The sequence below is a fragment of the Pelodiscus sinensis genome, chromosome 7 (assembly GCF_049634645.1).
Source record: "Pelodiscus sinensis isolate JC-2024 chromosome 7, ASM4963464v1, whole genome shotgun sequence".
Taxonomy (NCBI): domain Eukaryota; kingdom Metazoa; phylum Chordata; order Testudines; family Trionychidae; genus Pelodiscus; species Pelodiscus sinensis.
The window spans coordinates 6,783,404-6,794,316 of record NC_134717.1 but is presented as its reverse complement, the minus strand read 5'-3'; the positions used below and the strand labels follow the sequence as shown (position 1 = coordinate 6,794,316).

The window sequence follows — 10,913 nt, the reverse complement described above, 5'->3', positions numbered from 1 at the left end:
TACTTTGAAGTACCCCTTCTCCCCCCTCCCCCTTTGCTGCCTCTGATGGGCGGAGGGCGGGGGGGGGGGGGGAGAGAAACTGATTAGTTGACTGACTCTCCGGTAAGTATTTGGAGAGTAGACTAGTCGTCAACATCCTTAGTAGAGGGCTGGCCCATATTCCCCTATCAGCCATGGAGGATTTGGCAGCAGCAGGCAGAGGCCAGTGGACTGCTTGATTGATTGTTGACTTTGTTGTTCCCACCCCCATTTAAAAATCTGGCACTTAATGCTCTGACTTATCCATGTTTTAATGTGTCTGTCTTAAATTGCACTTTAGTTTTAGTCAAACAAGTCTGTGATGGGAGGGGGGGAGAAGAAGAGCAGGTCAGAGTCTTGTTTAGCAAAGTATGTGTTACATCTTCCATGAACAGAGTAGAGTATTTTCAAGCAGCACTCTCAAGGATGGGCTTCCACTAAGGCTTAATATTTAGGGAGAAAAATGTGGCTTACAGTGGGTAGGGCTAAAACTTCATTACAGACAAGAACCACAGCAAAGATGGAGTGTTTTCACAGTCCCAAGGTTTACCTACAAGTAGCTCTTTTGCTTTGGTTTCAACCCCAAATGGGTAATTTCCTACCCTGACTCTTCCTGCCCTGCTGGCATCACTTTAGCTGCCTCGCAATTCTGTGGAAGTGACGTTCGAAGGAAAGATGGCTCTGGCAGACCATGTTGCACAGATGTAATGTATTTAAGAGAAAACTACAGTAGCAACAATTCACAATTGATTCTGAGTGGACTACAAATCACAGTTCTTGTTCCCATGTACAGACTCAATGCGAAACTCAGTGCAGTGCCTCTAATACAGTTACACAGTGGCTATCATCATGAAGCAGGAGGGTGCACTTTATAAAAACAAATAAATTATACGTTGAGCTAGTGTCAAGCTTTACATATAAAATGTAAAAATACAATCGTTGGTGTGATTTTCAAGGGTAATTAGTTGTGTGTGTAGGAGGAAACCAAAGCAGGAAAGTGCTCAGCCAGAGAGTAAAATGGCTGGGAACATCAGACTCCTACAATGCCTGCTCTCCCCCTCATTTGATGGTGCTTCAGCACTTGAACTGAAGGGGAATATTTTGATGCCCAGTGTCCCAATGCTAATGCCCAGTGCTCTAGATCACAGGTCTCAAATGCAGACTAACTGCCTGCCTGCTTTCTAACCATAAAAACCTAGTATGCCTACGAAAGTCATTTAACTTCAACTCAGTTGAGTGAGCAGGCATGTAATTAGAGTCCTAAGAAAGGTTCAAATTGAATGAGGATTATTCTGGGCCAGAAAACCACTCCCATGGTTTAGCAGACAGTAATGTATTTCTGAGCTTGTCACATCTTCAAATGGCTGTTGTGTTAGAAATTTTTAAACATGCATCTGTTGGGTCTTCTTATGTGACCTAAGCACTCTGCTACTCTTAGTGTTGCAAGCATAACCCAGTTTAACAAAGGCCATTAACAAGGATTTTTTTTGGCTACAAATTTACTGTTGTCCAGCTACCTGTGGAAAGCCTTGGGTGGGATTGTGTGGTGCTAACAGAGCTGGGTGCTAATCCAAGAAGTTCTTATAAAACATCTATGACGTGACAAGCTGAACCTTAAATGCTAGTTGGTCAAAAGACACAGGTGCTAGCTCACTGTCCTAACTTGTACTGATGGAAATATAAGTTTGCTACATGACAACATAGGCCTGTACTTCTTGCAAAGGGGAAGGATGACCATGTAGTACAGCATATCTCCTGCAAGAGTTTACAATGGGCTAGAGATAAAGTGGTGTGTGCAGCAAGAGGAGAACTAGACTGAAAGAAGGAGGTTTGTGGAAAGAACTCCACATTTAAACTGGAGTATTATCCAGAGTTTTTCCTGGAGCAGCAAGTTTTTCCCTTCCCAAGTTACTTGATCAGAAAATGTGTCCAAAATAAAGTCCTACTGTGCTACATAGGCTAATGCTTATATTTATAGAAATTGATACATACATCTGTACTGCAACTGGCCAATGCGTACATATTGCTTGCAACTGCCTGTCCTACTAATTAGAGCCATATTCCTTTTGGTCTCCAAGATCCTGCACTCTAAATCTTATGCTGTATGTATATGGCATAACACAGCATATGATGTAAGTAGCTATGGAATTCACTATATAAGCATTTCAATGGAAATTACTAAATATTTTAGACTTCAACCTGCTTCTGTAGTGCTCATCAAAAGATCAGCGCTGGAGCTTCAAGAGCCATCACTTCTAATAAGGTTAATTTCTATTTACATTCCATGATCAAGGTGGTCATGTGGTCCAGCCATACTTCTGCAATGTTTTTACAATAGTCACATTTTAACAGCAAAGTGTTTTACTAAACTCTGTTTCATATCTAGAAACTAAAGACCAACACAGTAAAGGGGGAAGAGGTAAAATGTAACATTTAATGAATGGAATTAAAAATTAGTAAAGTAAGTGTGTGTGTGTTGGGGAGGGAGGGGGGAAGGGGATTAAAATCCTTGCTCCTTTAAGTTGGCAGGAATTTAGCCATTGACTTCAGTGGGGCCAAAATTTCATCCCAAATACCTGAAGCTGAACACCCAAAAATCCAAGCATCTAAACTCACTAACTACTTTGGGGAAAACCCCTGCCACAGTACTGAGGGCTTTAAAAGATCACACTAATTAATTCAGGTTTTTGCCACTTTAAGTTATTTAGATTTAGGGCCTCAATACTTTCACCACCATGTATAATTTACTGGGCACAGATCACTAGGGAAGGATTGCACATCATATGCATAGGGCCCTACCAAATTCACTGCCAAAAAACCATACTGGACCATGAATTCTGGTCTTGTGTGTGCTTTTGTCCTATACTGTACAAATTTCACAGGGGAACCCAGCATTTCTCAAACTGACATCCTGATCCAAAAAGAGGTTACAGGGGGGTTGGGTGGGAGGAGGGTGCACCAGGTTATTTTGGGGGGGGGGGGAGGGGTGTTGCAGTACTAACACCCTAACTTCAGCATGGTCTTCAGACCTGGGCGGCCAGAGGGCAGCAGCTATTGTCTGGGTGCCCAGCTCTGAAGGTGGTGCCCTTCCAGCAGCAGCACTGTAGTAAGGGTGGCAATACCATACCATGCCATCCTTATTTCTGCACTGCTGCTGGTAGCAGCTCTGAAGGCAGAGCTGGCTTCCTGGCCAGCAGGCGCTGCTCTCTGACAGCTCAGCTCTGAAGGGAATGCCACCAGCAGCAGTGCCAAAGGGAAGCAATACCACAGCTCCCAACTCCTTTTTGGGTAAGGAGCCCTAAAATTATAACATCATAAAGTTTTGGACTTAAATATCTGAAAAAAATGTACAGTTGTTAAAATCCTATGACTGAAATAGACCATAATGCTCTGTGAATTTGGCAGGGCCCTAGCTACAAACTATGCTTCACTATTTTATTTTCGTAAGAGGTGCCTGAGGCAAGCACACAGTTCACTTCAACCTGCTGCATCAACTAACAAACTGGTCTTAAATTAAAATTCTGACCTCACCAACAGATCTCTCAGGCAGGTGAAGCTGCTGAGCAAATGGTTCAACAGGAAGTGCCACGTTTCTCCGTCACAGTAATGGCTTTGTTCCTGCAGCAACCTTTTTGGGCAAGTGTATTAATCCAGACTAAAATCTGAGCCAGAAAGCCACATGCATCCTAAACTGCAGCAAAGCTTGGAAGGAGCAAACAATCCAAAGCTCTACTGCCGTGGGTACAGTTGAATGGGAGTGAGGGGAAGTTGTACTGGAGTCAGTGAGGACTCAATACCTCTCTCAATCAGTGCAGTAGAGTGTGTGGGAAAATCTGCAATACCAGTCACAGATCCCCGGCACTGGATCCTGTAGCACTGCCTGAGAACCACTGTCCACACACCATCACAGCCTGGTCTTCCAAGCCTCACTGCTACTCATGTTTTCTATACTTCTCTACACAAGGCCTTTGAGGTAAGGGAGGGGAAGAGACCGAGGAGTGGCCATGTAGGATCAGCAACTCCTTCCTTAACAAGATCACTCTCGATAAGGATCTTGCAGAACCAGCCATATTCAGCAGCAGAATTCTTATGCTGAGGGAAAAGCCAACCCACAGCTAACCCACTCTTGCATCCCACCACAGTGGCTTAGTCCAGTTTTTATTTTCCACATTTAGATAGGTGCAGAATTTAGTTAAAAGTTTAAAAACTTTCTTTAAAATGTTTCCACTAACACTAACTATCTGCATGTAAATATAAAACATGGCTCTACGCAGGGGCCAGCTTCTGGCCCCGTCACAAAAACAGAAGCCTAGTGCCCTTGCAATTTCAATTATGCATTCCTGTCAGTCTACACTAATGATAATGAAGGGTATCAATCTATGGTCCAACTAGGCTCCTTCTCCTTCCTTTGGCCTTGTGTTAATAATCTTCTATATCACTCATCACAGGACCTAAATGATGTCTGCTGGGAACCCTGCTGCCTGCAGCCCTAATAGTCTCTTCAAGCTGACCTACTGTTCATATCCTATTCCATGCTGGCTAGCAGATACTTTCACCATTGCTACAGGAAGGCCAGCACTTTGCAATGGGTAGTCTGGTCAACATTCTTGCTTAAACGCTCCGACCTTCCACCTACAGAAATGCTGGGGAACTGCCATTAGGAGACATTGGACCCTTGATCCTCTTTCTGTTCTCACCTGATCTCTTTCCATTCTTGCTCCCACCCACACCTGCTATCAAAGTTTAGAACAGAATGCAGGGGCCTATTAACTCTTCTGTTTGTGCCACTAACCAGTGAGTTGATTATTCCTAAACAACAGCAGCTGGAAACATGCACAGAACCAAGATCAACAGTGAAAAATCCCTTCTAGCCCTAAAAAAAAAAATATATATAACAAATTAGAGAGGACCAGCCTGTAGAGTGTCCCCATGTTCATGCCCTTCATCCTTAGGTCTCTCTTTCTCATCCAAACTAGGGTGCATGTCTATGGCTTAAAATATATTTAAACAGGGTCGCTAAGTCTTCTAGGAAATGAAGATGTCTGGGACAAAATATGGGCCCTCCATACCTTTCTCTAGGAATGCTAAGCTGTTTGGCAGAAGAATTCTTCCCTTCTCTGACTATGAACAGCAGATGAAACGCAGTTATGAGGTAAAGGGGCACCCATGGGCTGGCTTTTCAGTTATTTCCAAGTTCTGTGAAGAGAAGATGCAAAGACTACAAAGAGGGTTAAGGCCAAGAAAACTTGTCCATGTTGATACAAAAGGAAACAAGCAGAGGGGACACACATACACAGAGAAAAGAACAGCCTTAACGGTATAAAATTGTCACCGTGACTATTAGCCACCATTTATATTAATGACCAGCAGGTGGCCCTAAAAGTTCTTCTAATTTCTCCAAGTGTCAAGTTATGAAGCCCTGAACCATGATTTTCCACAAAGCTAAGGGCTGATATCACAGTGGACACCTTCCATCTATGGAGCAGTAAAAGGTAAAGAGATTAAATCAAATATGGATAAAACCCTCCTAGATTTTGTTATTCATGCCCAGAACTGGTTCCAGTGTATGTTTCCATCTCAGAGAGAAGCTCATACTTCCTTGGAGCTTTAAGTCATAATTTACACTCAAATTCTAGCTCAACTGCAAATAAGGTGAGTTTCCCCTCCAGAGTCTCAGCAAAGCAGCTGATTGTTTGTGGCCACCATCCAGCAAGAGCTTAATTCCAGGAAGGTTCTTTCCAAGGGCTCCTTGAAGATGCTAGAAGATTGGAGTTTTCAGCAGATTGGAAACACTGAAGATCCTTCCTCTCAGAGTTCAGTGGTGAGTAAACATTTCGGCCTTATCGCAGGATCCTCCGTGATGGGGCTAGAGAGGGAAAAGCAAAGTGAAGATGCTGTAAATATGCTCTTCTGTGGAACAATCTGCTGGGAAGTATGCAGGATGCTACTACTAGGGCAAAGACCATGAGTTTAGCTGGGTCCCAACAAACTATATGACAGCTGGAGCGTAAGCGCGCACAGCTATGGAGGAGAAAAGGACACAGTCTGCTGCCTAGAGTACACCCAGTAACTAGCCTACATGCTCGACTGCTCAAGAGCAAAGTGCAGAAGAACAATTAGCAGTTGGTATGTTTACACTGCCCATGTTACAGCACTAGGATATGGGCAGTGTAGTCACACTAATCGCTGGGGAGAGCTCTCCTGGGAATAAAGCACCGTCTATACTGGTGCTTTTCAACACTAAAAATATTGCTTAGGGGGTGTTTTTTCACACCCGCGAATGACTAAAGTCTCCAATCTCCTTTTCCTCCACTGGGGCGGGGGGGGGGCAGAGAGAGAGAGAGAGAGAGAGAGAGAACATGGCATGTTATTAATCTGGAATCAAAGGAGTTTTCTTTGGCATAAAGCAGGGGTGGGCAATAATTTTTAATGGGAGGCCACTAAGATTTTGTTAAGTGGTCAAGGGCCACACTTCTATGGAGGAGGAGCAGAGCCTGGGGTGGCAGGTGAGGTGCAGAAGGGAGCTGGAGATAGAGGACTGGGGTGAAGGAGGGGGTGTGGTGTCTAAGGGAATTTGGGTGAAGGAGGGGGTTATGATCTGGAGCAGGAGCTTGGGGTGCAGGGGTCTAGGAGGAGGTATGGGTGCAGGAGAGGAGTCTAGCCTGCAGGAGGGGGTAGGAGAGGGTGCAGAGTCTGGCAGGGAGTTGTGACCTGGAGGAGATGGGGAAAGGGGATACAGAGGGTTTGGGTGGTGACCTAAGGCCCGAGGGGGCAGTGATCAGGGGCAGGTAGTTGGGGGAGAGAGAGGAAGAGGGGTGCCAGAGGCAGGCTGTGGCTCAGAGACAATCTTAGGTGGTTCCCAGCCAGCAGCCCAGCAGGAACCCGAGACAGCCTCCGCCTGTCTACTACACATGGCTCTGCTCCAGCCTGGGAAGGAGGGAGAAAGGAGGCTTCGCTCTGCCCCTGCCTCCAGTAAAATTTCTCAGATCTTATTGGCCAGAAACTGGCCAATGGGAGCTGAAGGATTTTGCTGGGGGCAGGGACAGCACACAGATTCACTCATCCGTCCCCAGCTTGCAGAGCAACCAGCAGTCAGCTGTTTAAAACAGCATGAGCTGCTGTGTAGTAAGGGTGCTGGCGAGGTGGCCATGGATCCAGAGGGTTGGTGGGCCAAATCTGGCCCTGCTAGCCACCTCTTGCCTACCCCTGATGTAAATAAATAAATAACCTTATTTAGTCAGCATTACCCATGGTCAGAGCAAAATATTCAGTTTATTACAAAACATTTTCAAGGGTGGGTAGACAGACACTATCGGGAGCAGAATGGCAATATAGGAATTCTTTTTTAAAGGTCAAAAGCATGGGGCTTTTACAAGTTTGATGATACTCAGCAGATTTTATTGCCTTGTAAATTGGAACAAGACAAAAATGAAGTCAAGGGCTAAAGAAAGTATAAACTCAGCTGAAAAATTTCCAGAAACAGTTCTGACCAAATATCTAATTATGCCATTTATGTTTCTTCTCATTTCCAAAATGTTTGTTTGGTATTTAATCTCTCTTTTTTTGGTGGGGGACCCATTTCAAATGTCCCTGTAAATGACGACGTGTTTGTCTTTGATGTCTTTGAGGTTTTTAAACCTGCTGGGTATGTTGTTCTATATTGGTCCACTGGGATGTGGAAGAGATTTCCAGAAATTCACAACTTCTGTTTCCTTTTTCATGCAGAGCTAACTAAATTGTTATGTTATTGGAAGACTTTATGATGACAGATTTACCTCTGAGCTCTCCAACTGCATTTCTGTTATTCGTTGTGCTTCACTTTTCTTGTCAGCATTTTAAAAATAAAGCTTTGTTTTTTGTATAGTGCTTTTCATCACTTGCTCTATCTACCTCTACCCAAACTATAGACAGCAATTACTTAAACACAGCAGTGTAAGGTGAAATGAAACCATAGTACAGCCACAGTGCCCGGAAGCACAGGAGAGGAGGTGAAACATACCGTACCCAACTGCAGGAATGGACAGAATGTAACTACTCCAGCTGATATTTGAACAAGACAACATTCTCCCAACCTCCACCCAAGGCAACAGGCGACAGCTGGGGAAGAGCCCTTACCTTGCAAGAATTTCAGCTGTCTGCTGTGATGGAGAGCCAGCTGAGAGCGACAATGCTTCCGTGCTGCCTTTCACTGCCTTTAGAGCTAAAACATCATTCCCCAAAGGCCCGTTGGAAATCATTCCACTCTGAATTTGGGAGAATAGAACAGGAAACTAGGGTCAAAAGCACTGTGTTGAGGGGACAAGTACATTACCAGTAGTGCCTAAGGGTACGTCTAGACTACATGCCTCTTGTCGCCAGAGGCAAGTAGATTAGGCTACCAGACATAGTAAAATGAAGCGGCGATTTAAATAATCACCGCTTCATTTAAATTTACATGGCTGCTGCGCTGAGCCGACAAACAGCTGGTCAGTTTCACCACCTGGATCCCAACAGCCCAATATTAATGAATATGGCTTTTGAACAGAGTGGGAAGGATGATTAAATCTCAAAATCCATTTTGAGATCTTTCTAAACAAGCTGTGCCAAAAAATAGCTGCCTGTATAAAATTTAACACAAAACTAAACTACTTTTGAGAACATACCATTAAATCTCCACTCTGAATTTCAAATAAACAAAAAGTATGTTTGAATAACTCACTGGCACGATCCACCTGGGTGTAACTGTGGGCTGGGAAGACACCTGCCAAAGGAAAATCAACATGCTGGAAAAGTTTCAATGATATGCAAAATGCTTTCGAAACATTGTTTCTTCAAAACAATTTTTGAGTCAAAAGTTAATTTGCTGCTAGCAGCATTGTCATGCTTTTATATCTCGTCAGCCTGCACCATTGCTAAGGGCTTTGAATCGAGATGCTTGTAAGAGTGATGGACTCTAAATAGGATGTGTGTCTGCAGGCTGCGTGGCTCATAACTGATTAGTGCAGTGGCCAGCTGTGATTCAGCACATAGCTGCCTTGCAATAACCAGTTTAGCCCACTGCTTTTTGAGGTGTGGATCAGACCCCTTTTCTACACCTGGTTTGGCAGATCATCCTCCCCCCCCCCCCCCCCCGTGCAATACAGACATTGCAGAGTACACTGCCCTGGGTGCTGCTTTGGGAGCATGCCTTCCCTATCCCTGCTGTGGACAGAAAGCTGCTACAAACTAAACTATGATACTTGTAACCAAGTCAGGTGACATCGCTGCTGGTTCACAGCCAGACCCACTGATGGAGGGAGGAATGAGTTAACTACCCCTGGGCCCAGCGATTCAAAAGGGCCTAGGGCTCCCAGCTGCTGCTGCTGCTACTGCACAGGCCCTTTAAACAGGAGTCGCCTGAGGCTGGCTGCAGCAGCTGGCGCCCCACGTGGGGCGTGCGATCGGCGACCCTACCTGCAGGGCCATCAATGGCCTGACGTCATCAGCGGGCGCCCTGTGACATCATCATCGGGCAACCCGGGCGGCGGCGCCCTAGGAGGTGGCCAAGTCCGCCTATAGCCATGGGCCGCCCCTGCCTTTAAGTCACCACTGGAGCGCCGCACAACATGCTTTGCATGGCTCTGAGGGCCGGAGGAGGGGGTGGCGCTGTAGTCTGGGTGGTACTGAGAGCTGGCTGTCCCTGACCCCGCCCCTTCATCCTGAACCCCTTCCAGGAGCACAGAACTTCCCCTTCACCTTTCCCAAAGACCCAGCATGGCTGTCGGCTCCCCTATTCATATCCATAATGTGGAGAGTATCCATATAAACCCCCAACAGGTCAGAGCAGTCACCTAAGGCTCATTTGGATTGTTATTAGACCAGCAGCCATGAAATTGCTGCTACATCTCTCACAAATCCAATGGACAGATGCCAAATGACCAGTTATCTATAAAGAGATTACATTTTCCTTTATAAATAGTCAACAGTTGAATCAAATCTACGTTCTTTTTACAAAATTGCTTTTGAAACAGTTACCCGAGGAACGGCTTCTGTAAAGTCAATTAGATTCTCCGCCAGTGATATTAACGAAACATCAAGGTCATCTGGACTGCTCTGTAAAATAACCCATTATTATTATTATTATTATTATTATTAATATAATATAGTAGCCCAGTGTCTGAGTCTGTAATGCTGAAATGCTGGCTGTTCCCTCTGGGGGGCGTGGTTGCCTGAAATGCTGGCTGTTCCCTCTGGGAGGCCCGTGCTGCATGGGGAGCGCAGGGCCCAAACAGCCACTTGCGCTGCTTGCTCCCCCGCGGTGGCCCAGCTGAGCGGCGCAGAAGTCAGCCAAGCGCCACAGCGGGAAGCGAAGGGGGACGGGGCGGTGACGTGCGGCGTTACAGCGGCTCCAGGCCCTGCCCCCTGGACGTGAACGTCATGCAGCACGGAGAGTGCGGCGCTCAAACGACCATTTGGGCTCTGCAGTCCCCTGAGTGAGAGGCAGGAAGGAGAGGAGAAGAGAAAGAGAGAGACAGAGAGAGAGGCAGGAGGCGGAGGAGAGCTGAGAGAGAGAGGGGGGGAGACAGTAGGAGGAGGAGAGAGAGACCGGAGGCTCAGGAGAGAAAACCTACGTGGAGGAGAGACCTGAAAATCCCATCTTATGATAGGCTAATTTGCTAGTTATTAATTAAATCCCCATTAGTCACAAGATGGAGTATGCTAGTGGTTTCTTGATTTCTGAGCACCATCTTCAATTAACAGTCCCATTGCCAGGCCTGAGTTTTGTTAATTTTTAAACAGAAAAGATTATCATCAGATGGTCTTTACTAACATGCTCTTCTATTCTCAGCTCCCCAGCCTAGGTATTGTGCTCACTGATTTTACACCCACATTGCTGTGTAGATGTAAAATCATCCACAGCACTTGTGGATAATACA

The 10,913-nt window shown here is 45.6% G+C and overlaps 1 protein-coding gene across 3 annotated transcripts in view; it reads right to left on the bottom strand.

The window, feature by feature from the left end:
* Positions 1-712: 712 nt before the first annotated feature.
* Positions 713-10,913, bottom strand: part of EPB41L5 (erythrocyte membrane protein band 4.1 like 5) — a 109,054-nt gene continuing 98,853 nt past the window's right edge. For 2 of the 3 annotated variants that reach the window (XM_075933065.1, XM_075933066.1), the window contains exons 23-26: positions 10,012-10,089; positions 8,717-8,758; positions 8,134-8,261; positions 713-5,884 (exon numbers count right to left, since the gene is read on the bottom strand). In XM_075933065.1, the coding sequence (XP_075789180.1) occupies positions 5,827-5,884; positions 8,134-8,261; positions 8,717-8,758; positions 10,012-10,089 (306 nt within the window). In that variant the 3' untranslated portion in view covers positions 713-5,826. The remainder of the gene's footprint in view (positions 5,885-8,133; positions 8,262-8,716; positions 8,759-10,011; positions 10,090-10,913) is intronic. The other variant, XM_075933067.1, reaches the window with a different exon arrangement.